The sequence below is a fragment of the Rhipicephalus sanguineus genome, chromosome 10 (genome assembly GCF_013339695.2).
Source record: "Rhipicephalus sanguineus isolate Rsan-2018 chromosome 10, BIME_Rsan_1.4, whole genome shotgun sequence".
Classification (NCBI taxonomy): domain Eukaryota; kingdom Metazoa; phylum Arthropoda; class Arachnida; order Ixodida; family Ixodidae; genus Rhipicephalus; species Rhipicephalus sanguineus.
The window spans coordinates 142,565,245-142,587,015 of record NC_051185.1 but is presented as its reverse complement, the minus strand read 5'-3'; the positions used below and the strand labels follow the sequence as shown (position 1 = coordinate 142,587,015).

Here is a 21,771-nt window from a genome sequence, read left to right as displayed (position 1 = left end):
GCAAAACAATATTTAAAATTATAGTGTATCAATAGATATTATCGCATATGTTTATTGCCAATAATGCGGTTATGTTTGTTGCTTATCGCTACTTCATAGTCTCTGTATGTTAGTACGAAACTGCCATGAAGTGTTGTTTGTTGTTTCACTTCCGACTTGTGCGTCTTTTCTCTGGTTCATGGCTCTCTCAAACTTGTGCCACATGTTGGTTTGAGCTATTTTTTCCGCCGTTCGCGTGCCGCTTCGTCGCAGTTTTGAAACGCTGGATTGAATCTGAAGACTGAGCGTAAGTGAAGCACGTACACATGCATGCATTTCGTTCCATTACGATAGCGCAAAGGCGCGCTAATCGCATCGCAGCTGCCGCCGGCACCGGCAGTTCGGTTGTCAAGGCATGTGAAAAAAGTGGGCCGGTCACTGGGCTCCCATGCGCGATGACGTTTTTCATTCGCGACACCGCTTTCGTTCACGCGTTCAGATTTCTCGTCTTCGCCGTCAACAGCGTATTAACGTGATCGACCGAATACCGACAACGTCCTAGCGCACTGCCTACCGGCGTGCCTGTTTTGTCGTTCAAACTCCCCTTCCCAAGTATTCTCTGATCGTTTAGTCTAAACTTGACATATGCGTTTCACCCTTTCACCGCCTTCTAGTCTCGTTTGTTCGAGCGTAGAACAAGTTTTCCTTTTAAGTGCGTAGCATTTTAGGGTCCCGGCTTGTCCATCCACTGACTCATGTCGCATGGTCACGCAATGGTCAATACAGGCCTAAAACAAGGCTAGCAATGCTTAAAACCAGTGCACAATAAACGGGGAAAGTCTAAACTAATATAAAGAACAGAGGTAACCAAGAATCAGTCGCACTAATTTACCTAAAATCGCGGAAAACCACTCCTGAAGCATCCGGCTGATACCGGCGCCGCGCAAGAGAGGGCGCCACCGCCTCGGCAAGCGCGCGATTGCCAAGTGAATCGCTGGGTTGCCCGTGCTATGCACTCCCTCGGTTTTCACGGTAGTTGAGCTGCATTAAGCGCGGGATTTAGAACTACACCAAGACCTACACAAGAAAACAATCGATCACGTGCCCACACCGTTTTTATTTATTTCTAGTGGAACAGGCCGCATCATGCCGCTTTCGTGTCGCTTCTATTCTCAAAAATATCCGGAGCCCGAGGACGTGGTGATGGTGAACGTCAGGCAGATCGCCGAGATGGGTGCCTACGTGCGGCTGCTGGAGTACAACGACATCGAAGGCATGATCCTGCTCTCCGAGTTGTCCAGGCGACGTATCCGTTCCATCAACAAGCTCATCCGCGTCGGCCGCAGCGAGTGCGTCGTCGTCATCAGGGTGGACAAGGACAAAGGCATGCGTTGCTGTGCTTTTCATAAAGCGGGACTAGTTGCACTGTGTATTAACGAGATCAATGCGTACAAAACAGACGCTATGAATGGTGGAAGCGGGCATATTGGTAGGACATAATGTAAGAATAGTGCAACAGACAAAGACTGGCAAAGAACACACAGCGCTGTGTGTGTGTTCCTTTGCCAGTCCTTGTCTGTTGCCCAGTTCTTACATTCAAAACAAATGCGTCAGGGTAACATTCGCACTATCATTTAGTATCTGCAGCTGCTGTGTGAAGCAGCATCCACTGTGTTCTGTCCGAGCATACACAACAGTTTGGCAGAGTCTGGATAATCAACATGTGGTTATTCATACATTGTGTACGTGCATGCATCAAACATACGGAAGAAGGAGGAGGCAACCAAACCTAATACTCTGTTTGGCTTCAATTTTAAGGCAGAGGTTCGATTCCCAGCCACAGTGACTGCATTTCGACGGGGGTTGATGCATACTTAGATATAGGTGTGTGTTATTGGACCCCAGATGATCAAAATTAATTGGTATCCCTTTGTGATGCGCCTCCCAATTATCACATCATTTTGACGTATAAAACCTGGGAACTAAAATTTCACCCCATTCGTCACTGGCATTCTTTTTTCTAGGCGTTCCAACAGTCATACCATGATGCATGAAACGTTAGCACTGAGAAATTTTAGCTAGGGGTGTGCGAATAGTGAAATTTCACCTCGAATCGAATAGTGCCGAATAGTGGTCAAAAATATCGAATATTGAATACTATATTTAGATGAAATGTGTACTGCCAGTTACGGCAAGACAAAGGAAAAATCAGGGACGCTATGGCATGCCGACAGTTTTATTATGCACTTGTTTGAGAGTGGCTTTTGTTTCAGTTTTTATGGGCGCGCTAGCATGTTGATAGAACAGCCGCCATTCCAGTCAGCAGCGCCACGCCAAACCTCCTAACGACTAACAGAGGGGGGTACGATAGCTAGTTTTTTCCCCATGGTCGCACAATATGGCTCATCTGACAACGGTAATGTTGTGCTTCATCGCCATGGGTGCTCCGGGCCCAAAAATCTTCAGGCGTTCGTTCACAGCAGCATATTAACTGTGTGCCGAAGTGATGGAAGTTTCTGAAGGAGTGGTGCAGTGCGGCAGTGGCGACTGCCCAGCGTGAACAAATGTTTACGTGCAAAGCCAATGACCGAGGGTTTGGCAGGCCAAAGTCGGGACGTTTTACGGCGCTTGCGGCATATGCGACCGAACTACGCGAGAAGTCCGTGCCTTCATTTCGGGAACGGAGTTGTGAAGGGCTTGACATTTTTCTCGTGTTTTTCTACGTGCGGAAATGGCATAATCTCCTTTAAGATCAGCATGCGCTTGCTTTTGAACCAGGATGGCAGTGAAAGTTTTAATGAAAGGCCTACTGTAATGATCTTAGCGTTAGTTTTTGCCACCCCACCCTAACCAAGTTGCACCATTGGCCTTTGTCACGTTTTGGATATTCGTCCTGTTGAATTATTCGAAACTTCGAATACTAGCTATTCGAAAGTCGAATGGAATTATTTGATTAGGTACTATTCGATTCGAATTCGAAACATCGAATATTTGCACACCCCTAATTTTAACATAAATTTATAAACAGTAACCATTGAGCACAGTTCTTCCTGGCAAAGACACTAGTGTAGAGTGTTTTTGCATCGGTTACAAAGTCTTTCTCACTGTCTGTGCTTGGTTCTGCAGGGTACATTGACTTGTCCAAACGGCGAGTGTCTCCGGAAGACATCACAAAGTGTGAAGAAAAGTTTGCCCGGGGCAGAGCTGTAAGTTTTGGTGGCAACGGCGCCCTTTTGCCAATTTCGTGCGGTGCAGCGGGCTTCTTGAAGAAACGACGACGTGTGTGTGTTGATAGCCGTGGCTCTTGCTGCATGTGTGCAGGTTAACAGTATTCTTCGGCACGTGGCCGAAACGCTCAAGTATGAGACAGATGAGCAGCTGGAGGAACTGTGCAGGAAAACGGCCTGGTACTTCGATGACAAGTTCAAGAAGCCCACAGCATCTTACGACGTCTTCAAGCTGGCTGTTACGTGAGTGCCTTAGTGAACATGCGCTGTCATCTCTTCCAAAATTTCAATCTTTGAGTTGGGCATGGGTACATTATGGGATAATTTCATTGTGCACAGCACAAAGATGAAAGGAAGTGGACAAACAAGTGCTAACTCAGGCATTTTATGCATGCATACTGGCCTCACTGGTTGCGAATTTTAAAAATTTTTATTTTGCACTTGCGCAGTGTAGCTATCCTGAGTGTATGTATATGTGTGCGGGCTTCCTTTTCACCCATAAAATTGGGTTGTGAGTCAGCGCTTGTTTGTCCACATCCTTTCGTCTTTGTTCTGTGCGCGCTGAAATAATCCCATAATGAATTCCTACCAACTTTGCCCAGTTTTCGTTACTTTTGCAGGGCATGAATATGTCTCCAGCAAAATGTGACTGTTACAGTTGCTGTCGATCAAGTGTTGTTGTTCGTATTCTTTTACTGTAGGAACAATAATTAAAATGTCGACTTAGATTCCTTACAGAAAGATGTGTCGTTTCTGGTGTAATTACATGTCAGTGTTATCCACCTCAGCATTTTCTTTTACCCCTTTAAGATTTGTTAGGTACGGAGATATGCGTTTTATTAATTAACAAGGTAATGTCCTCACTATCATGTAAAAAAGTAGCAGTATTGCAGTTATAAGTTACTTGGAATAAAAAGTAATCGGTTACAATTATAAGCTACTTGAACGAGCAACAAGTAACATAAAAGTAAAGTAACATGTTATTACTAGTACTACGGCTGTTTTGAATGTGCACAATTTAGCAACAAAGAAGGGTAATCAATCACTTAAACTGCTTGTTCTGGTTGTCCATACCTGTCAACTTGCAAATTTTAAAAAAAGGTTAATGATCTTCAGTTTGCTCTATGAATGTTGCATCAACTCGATGAAAGGTTATTTCTGTTCACTCATCAGTCTTCAGTCTTTCTGTTGCAAGCCCTTTGATGGTGGGAGGACGCAAGATGGGTAGTCGTGAACAATATGAAAGGGAACACAGAAGTTACCTTTAAAATGCCATAGTGGCCAAACACAGTTGCCAAGAGCAAAAGCTTTCCAAGCATAAATGTTCATGGAGAAAGGTACCTCTTGCAAATCATTGCATCAGTTTGTTACGAGTGTCTTGTTACGAGTTCCTGTAACACGAACTTTATGTTTCTCATCATGTCCCTCACGACTCTGCGTGCCTCAAGCAAGTATGAGAAAGCAGGGGCAACTGGTGATAGTGACCGACATTGTTGCTAGGCCTTTTTTCCGTTTCACTTTGAAGCTGTAGCTGATGGTCCTTTAGAATGAGCCACTGATGCTTGCAGTACCATTTGCTGTTGGCACTTTTAACTTCTTCTCACTGTAATTTCTCACTGAGAAAACGCTGAGGTGTTCGTAGCGCCATCGACTGCTATGCAAGCTTGGCTGAGCCAGCTTGCATCAAAGCCCCATCGTAGTTGTGCTCTACGGTTGAAATGGGTTTGTGTCAGAGCTCACAATGGTGCTAATTGCTTAAAGGGACTAACAACCAATTTTTATGGTGCCTATTTTTTTTAGTGCAACGGACAGCTTACCGGTAAGAGTGTCTAATCACGGAAAGGTAACGCGGAAAACACGGTGAAACGTTTGCAATCAGAATTTTTCTGTCTGCAGCGAATATGAAATCGCATACACAAGTGACAACACATGCTGCAAACAGTGAGCGCAAGAGCGGTTTGTTTTTGAGCACAGCAGTTTGCTGCGCATGCATGCACACCACACGCATGCGCCACGGCTTGCCATGTTCCACTGGCTACCGCGAAGGCAGCGCCGCTTCTCACCGTGCAACTTCTTTTACCTCGTAAGCAGCACAGAATAGAGCGGGGATAGATAATAATATATACATATTCTAATTTTCAGGACTAATTATGGCGCGCATGACAGCGTCAGACTACGTGACTACGTACAGCAAAGTGATCGACTTCATAATCCAGCTTCAAGGCTGTTCCGCTGGGCTACGCCACATACCGGCTTTTTGTTACTTTTAAACACGATTTAAAAATATAAATCCTACTGACAACGCAAAAATGTTGCTGGAATCTGTCACTATATTTCACAGTCTTTTCATTTCTACCAGGATCTAATCACTATCTAATCACTAATCTAATCAGATCTAATCACTGTAGCTGTTGTTTCTGTTGCAAGTTGTGACGATTGGCTGTAGCTGGCTAACCAGACGATGAGCTTGCGCACTCCTTCAACGGCCCATCGATCGGGCTGCAGGCAGTGCGTTTGGCTTAACTGTTGTATTTGGGCACCTCTCATGTGGCCGACGTTTGTGACTCCCCAGGCCATCACACCGCAATGGCATGCCTGGTGCCAGGGCAGCAGTGAGGAGCACAGACGCATAGAGTCATCATCACTGGAAGTGGAGAGTGCTTTGAAACAAGAAAGACCTTAGAGAAACATATACTCTGTTACTGTTCGGAAAAAGCATGAGCATGACACTGACATAATGTCAACGTGATATTTAGACGAGTTCACGGTGAGCAAGGGAAGACAGTTCAAGCTGAGAGAAGTGAAGGAAGGAGTGAAACAAGTGTTGGCGGCATTGGCTATCAGAAACAACTGGAACTCCACTATCATGGCATCATTTTGAAAAATTCTTGTGGCTGCATTTTGCTGACTCCTTTACAGATTCTGCTGTACAGGGTGTTTTTTTTTTTTTTGACAATGCAGATTTTTAATGAACGATGCATTGTTCATTACCTTGTGGTGCAGTGCTGTAGCGTAGGTGTTTGTTCTGTTTGGCAGGGACATATCAGTGTTGGATGAATGCAACATTGACCCGGAGACAAAAGAAGTGCTCCTGACCAATATCAAGCACCGGCTGACACCACAGGCTGTCAAGATCAGGGCAGGTACGCCTAGTTAAACTTTCATCTTTGATAAGCACTAGGAATGGCTCACCCTCCTCGTTTTTGGTGCATGCATTTTTTGGCATCATTCATATTGAATCTGGTGGCCAGAAAGCATGGCCACTATTGCGGTACTACGGCACGGCAGTCGTGTTCATGATCTGACCAGCACGTACCACCGCGCTCATCACAGCATGACAAACTGAACACTGAGGTACGGGCATATCACATGCCTTTTTTTTTTATGCAACTTGTGCCATTTTTGTATTGCACAAACTCGTCGAGGCGGAATGGGCACAACAGCTTAGCTTACAGACCGCCACTGTGTGTTTACCCACGCTCCTTTCAGTTTTGTGAAGCTTTTATTTAACGTAAAGCTAAATGCGGTGGACTTCTGCAACATGAAATCTCTTGAAATGTACAAAGCACAAGTCACAACCTTAAAAGGAGTCATGAACCACCCCTTGGGCTTAGTGAAAAAACACATCCTGTAGAAAACAGACACCACTATGAACATCTCAGCTAAACCTTGCAGTCGTGTGTGGCAAGGAGAGCTTACAAGCGGAGCGCAAACTTGCCGTTTTATTAGGCGCCCTCTTTTCATACAGAAACCTGTGCTCACTCTCTTCAAAACTATTGGCATGTGCTGTTCGACGTTGAACAGCAGATAGCGTGCCATTGGCTGATAGCCAACATGAATCAAGAGCAGCATTTGGATCAAATGCACTTCTTGCCATGGGGTTCTGCCATGTGTCGGCACTGCGGTCTGCTAACATTACACAGTGAGCCACACTTGCATGCAGGATTCACAACGGGAGAGAGTGATCACATTTCATCATGCGCACTCAAGGTCATGACGTGCTTCTTTGTCCTGTGTAACCTGCAGCGCATGGCAAACCTCCGTGACTCCAGTCGTTCTTGGCAGGTTTGAGACATTTTTGTGGCAATTGATTTGTGAGGCAGTAAACCCAGATGCTGAGGTCATTCTATGATTACTTGGAAAAGTGGTTCGTGACCCTTTTAATGACCGTTTGCAGTGATTCCACTCCTGCGCCAACTGCGCCAAAGTGCGCCAAATTGTATTTACTGCGCCAGCCTGATAATATCGGCGAAATTTGCGCCAAACTGCGCCAAAGTCTCGGGTTTGGGGGCGTCTATCACCGGCAATCGCACCGCCGGCGCGTCAGAACATGTGCAGCTCGATCTTGGGGTTGTCTATAAAGTCGCAATCATGGACCAAGAATTATTCCGCTGAATAAATAGCGCTCGCGCGTGCGTTCCGAGTAAGCCACGATGCCATACACGGTGCCGACGCAGCTTCTGTTCTGCAAGTCGGCTCGACAGCAAAACGCGCTCTCCGCAGAGGCTCGTGACGTCTAGGCCTATCGGTAGAAAGAAAGTGCGACGGCGATTCATCGGCGGACGTCGTCTGTTCCAGAAACCCTGCTGATAGCTCGTTTCAAGCGTCGCATGACACGTAAGGAAAGCAATGTTCATTAATAACTACAGTCGACGTCCGATTTCCCGGACCCTCAAGGGACCGCGAAAACGTCCGGAAAATCGGGCAGTCCGGAAAAACGAATGCACGTAAAAACGCACCTTTTTGATAGGTATTTTTCGCTGACGGAGACGGTCACAGCCGGAATACAAGATTCCCATAGCAATTCAGCCAATGCATCGTTTAGGTGGCTCTGAAAAGAGCCGTTTATAAAAAAAAAAAATACGACGTGGCCGGCACTACCTCATAGGTCAGCACATGGGCGCAAAGAAGTCGCTTATTTTCTTTTGCACGGTCCGCTTGCCCGCGATTATGTCTGCCTCAATTTCAGTCAACGTCATGTTGCCGCTGTACACCAATGACAGTGTCATCAGTGCTCGCGTCAACTCCGAGCTCGTTGGCTGTGTAGGAGCTGGCTCTTCGTTCTCGGTGTCGGAGTCATCGGAATCCTCCGTAACTTGATGAATGATTTCGTCATCGGTCAACTCCGCACATAGCTCGAGGTCTTTGTCAGCGTCGGCGAAGCCCTCAAGGGTTATCTCGGCTGGAATCAACACGCCGCCAGCGCGCAGATCGTCGAAGGCAACGTCCGCGGATGGCAGTTCGTCATCGTGAGCCTACGAGGTGGATTTGTGCGCTTCGAAGGCGCGGACGAAGACGAAGGAGCAGTCGGTGCCATTGCTGTAAACGGCGAATCCGCTCGACGAAAAGCGCAGCACGAAACAGCTAGGAACTCGGTGGATGCTGAAGGTCGGGAAACGTGATCACTGAAGGTAGCGCGCAGCAGCAAACGATCAACCGCAGACACGACCGCAGAGCTGGCACAGCTGACAAAACAACACGTGAAGACGTGAACGAACACAGTGAGGTTTGGCTTGGCTAAGCTACGGCTGGCAACGGATTGACACGTGCGGTTTCGAGGTTACGGCAGGTGCGGTGCGGCGCACACCTGCGATGCGAGTATGGTGGGTTCAAGGATATGAAAATGAAAACAACCAAAATGGCGGCGTCGGTGGCGACTGTGGGTCGGCGGTTAACAGTAAAAAGTCCGGGAAATCGGATGGCGAAGGCTATAAGCGTCCGGAATTTCGGACTTTTTAATACATTGACTCTACGGGGAACTTGACGGTGCCACAGATGAGTCCGGGAAATCAGGCATGTCCGGAATTCCGGGCGTCCGGGAAATCGGACGTCGACTGTACATGAGTGCCGCTAAAATGTCTGTCACTTCTGTTTCCGGACATCGCGGAATGAAATCTGGGATCGTTCGCAGTAGATATATGGAACAATATCGAATTTTCCTTGCTTCGCGTTTATGGAAGAGCACGCGAACAGTGGAAACGCGTTGACACTTTTCGTCAGATGTACTTTATCCATGGATCTTCATCCAGAACAGCTTTTTCGCAATTCCTTCCGCCAGCGCGTCCGAGTTTGTAATCACTCTGCGGTAAATACCCCCTAAAAGGCCCTGCCCTTTCGAGCTCACGTGCTAGGGTTCCAATTCAAATTTTTTGCTTGCTTTTTTAAAAATGTCATCTCATTAGTAAAATCATATCTCCTGGTCGGAGCAGCCGCAAATGCGCAGCTGTCAGTAGCGGGCCCGTCGCTGACGGCCCACAGTGAAGCGGCTACGCCATGTTACACGTCCGCCCCTCCCTTTCGGGGGTCAATAGCTAACGGTTAAAAAAACCCAATTTCGCTTAAGAGCGAAGCAATGAATGCGATACCAAAAAATTGTATTGTGAAGAGAAGTAAGACTAGCAGCTAACTCTTTTGGATCCGATCTGGCGTAACTCAACAAAACGCTGGTTTACGCGAATATGGCCCCTCCAGGAACCGAAGCGTTTTCTTGCTCTGAGTTCTCTAAACGCGAAGTAAGCGTTGAAGGCACAGCAAGTTTACGAGCCGTCTCCTGATGCCTCGAGATAGTGCGCGCGCAAGCGACTGCGCCCTTTGAACGATGCGGTCCCCCCACCCCCCTTCTGCTCCGCTGGCGTCCCTTCATGCTCCTTACGAAAGACGGGTGGGGCGTTTCCTCTCTGTTTGATGAGCAATCGACGGCAGGCCCGCACGCGGGAAGATGTTATCTCATGCGCTGTCCGTGCGGCGGAGACAGACGGCCAGCTAGTTTAATCTCCGCTTCAGCCGCGTTCGTCGCCAGCGCTCGCGAGCTTTTACCCGCGGCTAGAATGCGCGTGGTGATGTTATTAATTTGGACTTTATACGGAAAATTACAGCTACGGCGACGGCGAAAATCCGCCGAGAGTGTCCATATAATTGCTATCGCAAGGGTCAATGTACGGGGCAGATTTTGCGCCCCCCCCCTCATAGGTTCTTTCTGAAGCCACGGATGTGGCTATTTCGCGCAAAGAAATCACAAGGGGAGGGTTAAGGGGAGCGCGGTTAACCCCCCCTGCCCCCCCCCCCATTGCGCACGCCTATGCTCCTGAGATGATTTTTTCCATGAGATTTGCAATGAATCGAAATATTTCTAGCCTTCATAAGAGCCCCATAATAATACTCAGGTGCTTGAATGTTAATGCAATATGCTTCTGTATTGCACTCCAGAATGTAAAATTCGCTGCTCCAAAGTGCTCCCAGATGCAAAATTATCTGCTCCAAAGTGCTCCAAGATGAAAATTTTGCTGCTCCAAAATGCTCCAAAACGGAAATTCTGCTGCTCCAAAAATTGCTCCAAATCAGAAGTCCTCGGTAGCATCACTGCGTTTGTGAAAGAGACAACAATTATTATTCTCATTATCCTTGGAAGAAATTATCGCTGTGTGCATTATCATGAGGCTCATTACGTGAATGCTATTGTTTTGTAGAACAGTTGACAGTTTATCATATTTGGAACCAGTAGCGTCTGATAAGTGTGCTGGATGCTTTAGATTAATATTTTGGCGTGTGTTCCCACAATGTTCTGCAAACATAACATTTGGCCATGTGGAGTGCATCATGGTGCTGAGAAGAACATAATTTTGTATGTTGGTGCCTCATCATATACTGTGACAAACGCTAATTGGCATTGGCAAGCCCTGTGACAAAATCAGAACACCGAGAATGGTTGGCTGATTTCAGATTTTTGTTTGAAACCTTGCTGTTTGATTGATTTACTCTGGTCGGTGTCATTTTGTTGATTTTAGGCTGTAGTTAAGCCTCTTCATAATGTGTGATGCTCATGATATTTTCTCTGGGGTATTGCCAACAGCTTGACGACTTTCCTTGCATCCCTATCCTTTTCATTTTTCCAGATATTGAGGTGTCCTGCTATGAATACGAAGGCATTGATGCCGTGAAGCATGCCCTTAGGGAAGGCATGTCTCTGTCCACTGAGGACATGCCTATCAAGGTGAGTCTTGCAGACTTTTAACGTGGTAGTGTTAAAGAGCTCGTTTCGCAAAAATTCCGGTGCTGGTGTCAGTTTTGGTGTCAGCATCGTTGGTTGTGAGCGAAAAATCAAGAAAGATGGAAAAAAACATGACTGATCCCTCCGTCATAGGAATCGGTATAACACGAAAGTGAAACGTGTCTTCACAGAAGTAGTGCTTATTGTGTAATGATATATCAGAGCTTGTACAACGTCTATTCGTGTTTGGCAGCTATATCACCATTTGACGTGGATGCACCCATGTTGACAGCATGTCTCTATCGCGACGACTAACGCCCATGATCACGATTAAACCGTTGTGGTAGCTGACGGTGTGAACATATATATTGGGACACAGCGAATCGCGAATCCCGCGTAAGGATGATATCAACAAGCTCATAATCAACACTGGTACCCGATATGCACTTCTTCAAAGCGTCGTCAATTAAGGAGAGAAACGGCACGGTGTGCGCTTTCTAGTAATGGGTAGCCGACGCCTGTGCTCATGCATACACAACACGCACTGCGCTTCAGCAACACGGGAGGTAGAAGTTCGTAGCCTGAGCCGCAAACGCGTGCGTCCCGCTGGCCTCTGTCTCGCAGGTGCTGCTCTCGCTCCACCAAGGCACGGCATTCGCCTGTCGAAATCGCGTCCTTTCTGCAACGCATATTGCAGCAGTTTTGTTAGTCGGTGCTCTTGCAATTGAAGCAGTCGGCGGCGGAGAAATCCCGTTGGTGCACGCGGAAGATGCACTACTCCGATGAGCCGACGCACGCTAACACGAAGCCAAAGGCAAAGAACGTAACTACGTCAAGGGTGCCTCGGCGACGCCAGCGCGGCCACTCTACCTCTCTGGTATCGACACGCTTTAACCATGACCTCAGATATCGCGTGCAATCTCGGAGTAAGCGCTAGTAAGTGTCGATCGTGAAGTATTACTTCTTTTCACCTCTCACAGATGGCGGCACCGCCCCGCTCCGCCCGCCACGAAAGAGAATGTGTGAAAGATATAAGGCGCGTTCGCGCCGTGCCTAGCATCTGCCGAGATGGCTTAGTGGGTAGCGCGTCGGGCGCTTGCCGTCGCGGCCGCAACGTCGTGGGGTTCGATTCCCAGCGGGGTATCTTTTTCTTGGTCTTTTTCTTTGTCACCCGTTGGTGTCCATTTTATCAACGTCATATCCGTGACGGATGTACTTGGTGGACCCCGGCATAAAACACTTTCGTGTTAAAAAACAAATAATAAGAATCTTCGGTTCGAGTGAGAATAGAACCCAGACCTTCCGCATGGCAACCAGGTGTTCTACAACAGAGCCACGCCATTGCTTGAAACTGCTTTGGAAATAAACACTACATGAATGTCACGTAGTGGGAGGAATCTCCTTAACACATGTAATATTGCGGGGGAGAAGTGTAGAATCACGCCAGGCATCAAAAACATGTCAATTGTGCAACGAGTGGGTGTTTTAAATGCCCACCCATTACAAAGCGCTCAGACACATTTAATCATCAGCAAAAGCATCAACAAAGTGAGGAGCTGCGTAGATACGCGTGTTGCCTTACGGACGTGTAGTGGGCCCTTTGCTGATTCGTAAAAGGAAGAATCATGGTGTAGTGGGTGCTGCGCAACTGTACTTGCAGTAGGCATTCTAGCATAATTTGAAACAGTCAATGTTACACGCACAGACGTCCGTTTCCTTGCGCCACGGTTGAGGCATCCACCGAGAACCGAAGCCAGGCTAGCAATTGAGAAGGTGATGCGCATGGGCCCGATGATGCTGTTGCATTCTACTGCTGAAGGTGAAGCACAAGCGTCCTCCAAATTTTCTAAACTACACTCGAACCTCGTTATAATGAAATTAAAGGAAAAGCAGGAGTTACTTCATTATATCCATTATTCAGTTACAGTCAACGTCTGATTTTTCGGGCTCCCTAGGGACTGCGAAATCGTCCAAAAAATCGGGCAGTCCGAAAAAACGAATTCATGCTTTTTTATTCCACTCAAGCGGTCAAATTGCCACAGTCACGTCCGAAATAGCTTTAATGCCTCCCAGTACACTTATCAGGCATTTTGGTGCGCGCCCAGGCTCTTGCAAATACATTTCGTACCTGCCGCGAACCCCGCTCAACTACGTACCAATCGCCACTTGCAAATTTGAGTCTCATGATGAGCGCCGCTGATACCGGCAAAGCGCGGAATAGATTACGGCTCTCTCGCATGGAGCGTTCAGAAACGATGATGCAAAACACAGACTGTGGCGGAAGAGTGGACTACTCGACCGGCTTTCCCCGATGCGTGTGCACACGTAAACGCGCGCACACACATCGCCGAATCTCCGCCGATACACAGTATCTGCTGCCGTGTGAAACCGATCGTTTCTAGTTGTGTGCAGCACATCACCAACTAAGCTGACGCCGTCACCGTACTGTTGCTGTACCGTACGCACGCATTTGTCATTAAAGGGTTCGTGATGCCCACTCCGTTCCTGACTGCACACGGGCGCGGCAATGGCGAGCTGGTTTCGTTCGTGAAGGCAACGCATCTGCTGTGCGGCGCACTTAGCGGTCTCGCACAAAGAGGCAGCATGAATGGCGGCGCGGCGCGTTTGGGTTCTCGCCTATAAATGCATGCAGTATGCATGCAACTGTGCTAGGCCACATGCACTACTGAGCAGTTAACTGAAGATGCTTATCGTAAGGGTTGTCAGCGATTAAGCAGTGCTGGTGCGTTTGCCACCTGCCGCCATCATGCCTCCGCTCATTTCCGCTGTTTATCCGTAAAGATATCGCCGCACGGCGCCGTGATAGCGGCCCCTTTGATATCCTGGTCAGACTCACCCCATGACACTTCGACCTTGCGGTAAAGCTGACTTTCGGACTCTGCTACTGTCGCGAACAGTTAGACTCGCGAAAGCGCTGGTTCGACCCTATGAGTTGATGGACGTGGGAAAGGTGGGGTCTTCAATTAATGCCTTTTGGACCCGTAATTTGGGCAGAAAGTCCGAAAAATTAGACGCCGAAGACAGTCAGCGCCCGAAATTTCGGACGTTCCTATACATTGACGTCTATGGGGCTGGTGGTGGTGCCGCGAAAGCGTCCGAATTTTCGAGCATGTCCGGAAAATTGGGTGTCCGAAAAATCGGCAGTTGACTGTATATCATTATTGCCTTTTAGTGCAGTGTCTGCCATTGAGGTGCAGTACTTCTAGTGTGCTAAGGACACAGCATTGCAGCTTGCTGTAATGCTACAGAGCCATGTGTGCGAGGAAATTTTGTCAAAGCAGCGAAAACAAAAGAATCCATGGCATTGGCATCGTTCGTTTGTATACAGCAATCATAGGTGAGGAAGGTGGGAACGGAAGCGTGAATTCCTAAAAATCCCAAAATGGAGTCACTCGCTTGTGGGAAAGATGGGATGGTTCTGTGAATTCTGGTGTACAGTTGGGCACTACAAGCTTTTTGAATGGAAGTTGACTTTGTGTTCACTGTTCATGAACTAATTGGCTTGTTTTCAATCATACGAATTTGGGATGGTATGAATATATTACCTGCTCCTGATGAATTCAGCTTATCAAGATTCAACTGTAATACAAATAACTTACCATATAAACCGGACTATAGGTCGTTTTTTTTTTTAATTTTAAAAAGACAGGGCGTGCAAACACGGACACAAGAAAGAAGTCAGGACACCACAAATGCTGACTAACAACAGTTGTTAGTCGGCGTTTGTGGTGTCTTGACTGCTTTCTTGTGTCCGTGTTTGCACACCCTGTCTTTTTGAAATGAATACTTACCAACTAGCTCAGCTCTCTGTTATTCTAAACTATAGGTCGAGTGGGAATATAGGCCAGCCCCCCCATGTTTAGGTGACAAAAAAAGAAGACTACCCAGAATCGTCGAAATGCATTTATTTTTTAATCGGCACCACTCACCTATCGTCACAGTCACTGGCAGTGAGCACACATGTAGTTCCCACACAAAGTCCGCGAGCGTATCTTCAAGCTGTGGATCAACCACACTACGCCCACGAAGCGACGCTTTCCGTGGGTTGCACTTCTGCAGCTTGCCTTTCTGCGCTCTCCAATAGCGCACGCTTATTTCTGAAACGCCGAAGTAGCACTGGCAGCCATGTTGCCATTCACTTCAGCAAACTCAACATTTAGTTTAAATGCAGCTCGTGCTGTTACTCATCTTGAGTGAACAAAAAAAATGAATGTAAAAAAATCAAGTGCGATGTCGATCGGAGAAGAAAGCTTAAAACAGATCGGGAGCACAGCATGGACACACAAAGGAAAACACGAGATGAAAAAACTAGGCTTGTGCGAATATCGAATATTCGAACGAATAATACAGTATTCGAAATGATCGAATAGGTGTATATTAGTACGCTTGTAACCCCCTGTAAAGGTCGTTTCACTGCAGTGAAGGGGTGCTATACCGTGAATACACCTTTCCAGGGAAAATGCGCACTGCCGCGAAGCCCCACTTCAAGGCTAAATGAACATATTACCCTCACATTGATTCATCATTTTTTAAGTTTAAGAGCTTGTTATACCGGCTTATATGCTCCAAGTATAGTAAATTTTCAAACATAACATATTCTACAGGTTATCACTTGCATTCTACCGAAAGCCAAATCCTGCTACTATTCAAAGTTGCGTCCACTTCCTTTGAACCAATAAGAATGACATTTGCACACGCCTTGTTACAATTTGAAAAAAAAAAAAAAAAACAATGTGCAGGTTGGTTGGGTCATGACAAGTGTGCTCATTTTTCTTTATAATATGTGGCATATACTATTCGAATTCGATTCGAAATTATTCGACCAAAATCACTATTCACTTCGAATTTGCTTTGAACCTAAAAATTTACTATTCGCACAAGCCTAGAAAAAACATATGCCTGCTATCGGATTTGGATGTGGATACGGCCGTGTGTGGCATTTGGCATAGTACATGCATGCCACATGTTGCCAGACGGTGACTCACTATTGGCTAAACACCGCTATATAAGACGAGGGTTGACTTTAGCTCGTTGTTTTAATGAAAATATCTCAACTTATATTCCAATTCGTGCGGTACCGGCTCGCTATTCCTCTGAAGTCACTTTCACTGGTGCAGTTGTGAAATCGTGCATGCATGGGATAGACATATGGCAACGTAGACAGGAGGCAAACATTGCAAATGGTAAGAAAAGTTATGGTAGTCTGTTTAGTTATTTTCTATTTTTATAAAGTAAGGAGTTTAATAAAAACATATAGGAAGAGTACTTCCTCATTTGTTTTAGTTTATTTTTAATTAGGCTTACCACATGACAGTCTCCACCAAGAATAATTCACTTTTCAATCAGGTGCTCAGGAAGGTGAGAATCTTAGCTCACATCAGCACGCACAACATGGCAATGCAAACGTCGTATTTGTGGAAATCGTAGCTGCTTAAAATGCAGTGCAAGATCACGGCATGTGAACGTGTTCACACCTTGCAGATCAACCTGATCGCCCCGCCAGTGTATGTGATGACCACAACCACCATGGACCGGACAGAAGGCCTGGAGGCGCTCAGCAATGCCATAACAAAGATTGAGGAGACAATCCGCAAAGCGGGAGGTGTCTTCACCGTGAAGAGTGCAGTGAGTACATTTCAGACATGCACCTGCAAACTCTGTCTGGTCTATTTCTCTGTCGGTCTGTTGTCATTCGATTGAAAATGAGTTTTTTTTTTATTCGTACCATTCAAGAAATGCCTTGCAGAATAGTCTGTAGCCTATATGGCTAGTACCAGTTATTTTAAGTTGATCATGCGACCCGCCACAGTGGTCTAGCAGTTATGGTGCTCAACTGCTGACCCTATGATCGCAGGATCGAATCCTGGCTGTGGAAGCCGCATTTTGATGGAGGCAAAATATTAGAGGCCCGTGCGCTTAGATTTAGGTGCACGTTAAAGAAACCCAAGTGGCCAAAATTTCCAGAGCCTTCCACTACTTTGTTTCTCATGATCATATCATGGTTCTGGGACATAAAACCCCAATGATTATTTTACTACAGTAGAACCCCGCTGACACGTTTTTCACGGGACCGTAAAAAAAAAAAAACGTAGGAGCCGGGAAACGCAAGAGCCGAGAAACGCGAAAAATTGAGAAATAAGAGTAGTGGTGAACTGCACATAGTTTTATTTTAATTCTTTCGCTTGAAAAAATCGTGCAGCGTTGCCTGGCGCATCTTCTCACGCCCGACAAGCACAAGGCGTTTTTCAAGCACCTGTAGTGCCATGTGGCTCTCGCCATCGTCACTGGTGCACACATATCTTCGCAATAAATCCAGTGCCGCTACGGCCGATGAGAACGTTGGCTCCGGTATCCGCTCCACCTCCTCCTCAACTTCCTCGTCACTGGCGCACGGATCGGCGCACTCAGCCACGATGTCGTCGACGGATAACATCGCGGAGGTGACAACGGCGTCGTCAACAGAAGCGTAGTCACTGTACGCGATTCCACTGGCACCAACAGTCTCCATGGCAGTGTTCAGTTCGTCGCAGTCTGCGAACGCACCGTCTCCAACAGCTTCTGTTGTGTCATCTGCGCGCACACCGAAACACTTGTTGAAGCAGTGTTCAACTGTAGCAGCAGTGATGGCGCTCCACGCCGATGCTAAATAATGCATGGCATCTAAGATGGTGACGCCTGCCGGCTGCTGCCCACGCTCCACGCTGGCCAGGGACCGCTTTACAATGCACTTGCGGTAGAAGTGCTTTACATTTTTTATTATTCCAGCGTCCAAGGGCTGAAGGTGGCTTGTGGTGTTGGCAGGAAGAAAAACTACCTTTACGTTCCGCAGCGACGCAGTGTCCTTGGGATGTGCGGAGCAGTTGTCGAGAAAAAGAACGACTTTTCTGTTCTGGCAGCCCATCTTAGAGTCCATGTATCTCAAGAACTCCTCAAAAAGTGAACACGTCATCCACGCCTTGGTATTATTGTTGTAGTGGCAGGGCAGGTGACGGATATTTTTAAGGCAGCGTGGGTTTCGAAACTTTCCTATCACCCACGGTTTCATCATTTCCAAACCATCGGAGTTGGAGCACAGCAGCACCGTTAGTCGTTCCTTACTGCATTTTCCACCGTGGCAAGCCTCGCCTTTTAGGCTCAGCGTCTTAGAGGGCTGTACCTTGAAAAAAAGGCCTGCTTCATCGGCATTGAATATGTCTCTCGGCTCGTAGTCCTTTATGATAGACACCACGGTCTCTTTCCAGGCCTCAACAGTCTCCGTGTCCACGCTTGCAGCCTCTCCGTTGACAGTGCGGTAGCATAATCCATGTCTGTTTTTGAAACGGTCGATCCAACCGTTAGATGCACAAAAACCGTCGATACCGAGCTTGTCGGCGATCTCGAGTGCCTTCTCTCGCAGGATGGTACCGTCGAAGTTAACTCCTGCGGCCCTGGCTTGTTTGAACCATTCGAAAACGGTCTTGTCAAGCTGCACGTGCTCCGAACTCCGGGCTTGCTTGCACTTGACGTCGAAGGTTCGGGCATTTTCTTCAATTTCGATCCGTTTTGCAACGATGGAGTTCAAGGTGGAAGGCGTCAGTCCTAACTCCTTCGCTATTCACGCCTTCTTCCGCGTCGGGCTCTCTTTCACAGCGCGGAGAATGTTCAACTTCTCTTGCAGCGAAAGTGATTTCCGCTTTCTTGATGTCATCCTGTTTGAAGACTATTTGGAGCGTTGGAAGTGTAAAGGCACTATGCTGCACGCTCGTATAACCTGCGCAACGACCGACACGAAACAAAGGCAATGCGAGAAGACCGCAGCAAGCACGGGTAGCACGGGCTAAAGTCCCTAGGGAAAAATCTAGGGACTTTAGCACGGGCACACATGGGCGATGGTGATGGCGATCGGGCTATACCCTTTGAATCGGGCTCAAAATACGGATCTCAAAGGTCATGCTTTTGCTGGCATGAACCGAAAATACGTCATAGGTGTTGCCCCCGGCACTTTGGGCGGCCAATCCCATTGTCAAGCCGCCAAGCCAAGCTACATGAAAGACAACATGGCCGCTCGGGCCGGCGCGTCGTGGCACTTCGCAATGTATGATGCGGGAACGGTCCCACAGTTGCGACGCAGCAGCGGGGGTTCCCAATGCATTGGATCCTATGGGAGCTGTGCCGGGACCGGCCGAAAACGACGTAACAGCCAGGAAAACGCAGCACACGGGAACGCAACAGCGGGGTTCTACTGTATTAAGTTGCTGATGTCACATTACGAAGCGATCTTGGCAACTTTACTTTATTGCCATAACAGAAACCATGTACAGCATGACAACAGCTGTTAATCAATGTACAGTGCTCACGGATTGAAACTTGACAATTTATGGTGAATTGAGGCATGTACTTATGTTTCCACTGTCTAGAGTTCCGGTCCCATTGGCGTATTTTCTTTCACATGAGCTAACGTTACTTTTAGTGGCCACATTCGCTGCAACGTGATGCAGTTATTTCAAGCTAATGCAGATACCAATTGTTATGCTAAACATTCTGATGTTGCATTTCAGTTCGCGTGCACTGTACATATATAAAGTAGACTCTCGATAATTCAAACTCGTGAGGACCTCGGGATTTTGTTTGAATTATCAGAAGTTCTCATAAAATGACTCAGGGAAACATACCAACTTGCGTGGCGATGTATATTGTTTCTGAGGGTTGCAGCAACATCATAGCCAGCTCTGCACAATTGCCAGTAATGTTTTTAGGTATCAGTGATAATACTGGTAATCGTCATTACACAACGCATGCACGTGTGTGCAATTAAGGAACAAAATGTGTTGTGCCCTGGGAACAGCTGGTAGCCCCTTCCCAATTTAGGACGCTCTACCGCATGACACCAGTGTACGGCAGTGAAAGTGACTTTAAGAGATTTTTTTTTTTTCCTCGGTCAGTGTGGGTGCGCACGGTTCGGCTAGTCTGGCTTTTTTGTAGACAGGCAATCGGCTTTATTTGCGAAAGTTAGTTACACAAAAATATGAATGTCCAGTCAGAAGCAACAAAGGCAGCAGATATTTCGAGGCATGGACAAGCAAAAAATTTGAATCAATCGAATTTAAGCACTGGAGCGGTTTAAATTAAGCAGCTTGAAAATACATTGAAGACACAGCAGTCCAACCAAAAATTTAAGAATTGTTTGAATTAACTTAAACTTCAAATTATCAGACTTTGAATTCTCTAGAGTCCACTGTATATACCTCTGTATCCGGTAGATAGCACTCCCCAACATTAGGTTCCACTGGCCATGCTCAGTTGATCCGCTTAACTCAGCAACCATATTCCATACACATCATGTTCCATTGCAGAAAATGTATAGCATAAGGTCAACAGTGTACATATTTGCTCAATGAGTAATACTTTTTTTACATGAACAAGAATTAATTTACTGGTTATTAGGTATTAGTTACTAAGGAAGAGTTATTACATTTGAGTTGACAAGAAGAATCACTTACATAGAAGGCCAAAGTTTCATGTTGCTTTTATTTCCACAAAGAACTGCAACATGGTTTGACGTAGACATTGATATAAAAGACTATTTACCTTGAAGTTACTTGCCTGCCTGGTGTTTGCACATGGGAAGTCAAATATGATGTAGAGTGAGGGAAAGTTTATGTTGAATATTTTGTGAAGTAAGCAAGTGATGTTATAGTTTCGTCAGCCATAATAAAAGGAATGTAAAGGTCATTACACAGAACATTCCTAGGGCAGTGAACAGATTAAGGTAATGTTTTTCTTAGGACGTATTATTGCCACTACAGTAGAGGTGTTGCTTGAGGTTTGCAACTTATGATTCCTAATAAATGTGCCGGTGTAGTGAAGATGTATGTCTACGTCTTGTGTGTCCTTCGTGCAGCCCAAGGTGGTGACGGAAACTGACGAGTTGGAACTTGCCAAGCAGCTAGATCGCCTTGAACAGGAGAATGCCGAGATTGACGGAGACGACGACGATGAAGAGGCAGAAGCTGGTTCGGGTTCCTCTGGAGCAGAAGACAATGACAATGTAGTAATGGTTGAGGCCTGAGCCGCTAGAGGTCCAGGCAGGAATAAAGCAATCTGCTTAAGAGCCTTTGCACTAAACGTGTGTCAATACGTGGGTTTCATAACCAGCGAGGTCCATAGACTCATTTCAGTGTGCACCCGTGGCGACGCATTGATTTGTTTCCTCAACCACAGCCGGACTGGAAAGGCTCGCGAACGTTCAGTCTTATGGCCTTCGCTATCAAATTGAATGCAATGGTAGCGTTTCTCCGTGGTTAGTGCCACAGCTCACCGCGAGGGGCACAGCGACCCTGCCGTAGTTATAGGCGTTTTTGCTTGCTCCTTGCTTGCTTGCTGCTTGTCGAGAAGGACGCGAGCGCACGCTCGTGTCTACTTTTGCATGGACCGTAGTCGCTAACGCAATGGCAGGGTCGCAGTGACAACACGATGGTGCAGCGGGAGGTGGACACAGACGCATTGTGATGGCTGTAAGATGGAACGCTTGTGCACCTTTCCAGTTCGGCCGTGCCTCAACTAACCTCCAACGGCTCT

General features: G+C 46.9%; 1 protein-coding gene across 1 annotated transcript; it reads left to right on the top strand.

Moving 5' to 3' along the window:
- The first annotated feature begins 141 nt into the window (after positions 1-141).
- On the top strand, positions 142-21,300 carry LOC119372519 (eukaryotic translation initiation factor 2 subunit 1). Its single transcript, XM_037642999.2, has 8 exons — positions 142-286; positions 1,110-1,363; positions 3,106-3,185; positions 3,301-3,449; positions 6,243-6,349; positions 11,099-11,196; positions 16,696-16,839; positions 21,095-21,300. The coding sequence occupies exons 2-8, from the start codon at positions 1,126-1,128 to the stop codon at positions 21,260-21,262; spliced, it is 984 nt and encodes a 327-aa protein (XP_037498927.1). The 5' UTR covers positions 142-286; positions 1,110-1,125; the 3' UTR covers positions 21,263-21,300.
- Positions 21,301-21,771: the final 471 nt, after the last annotated feature.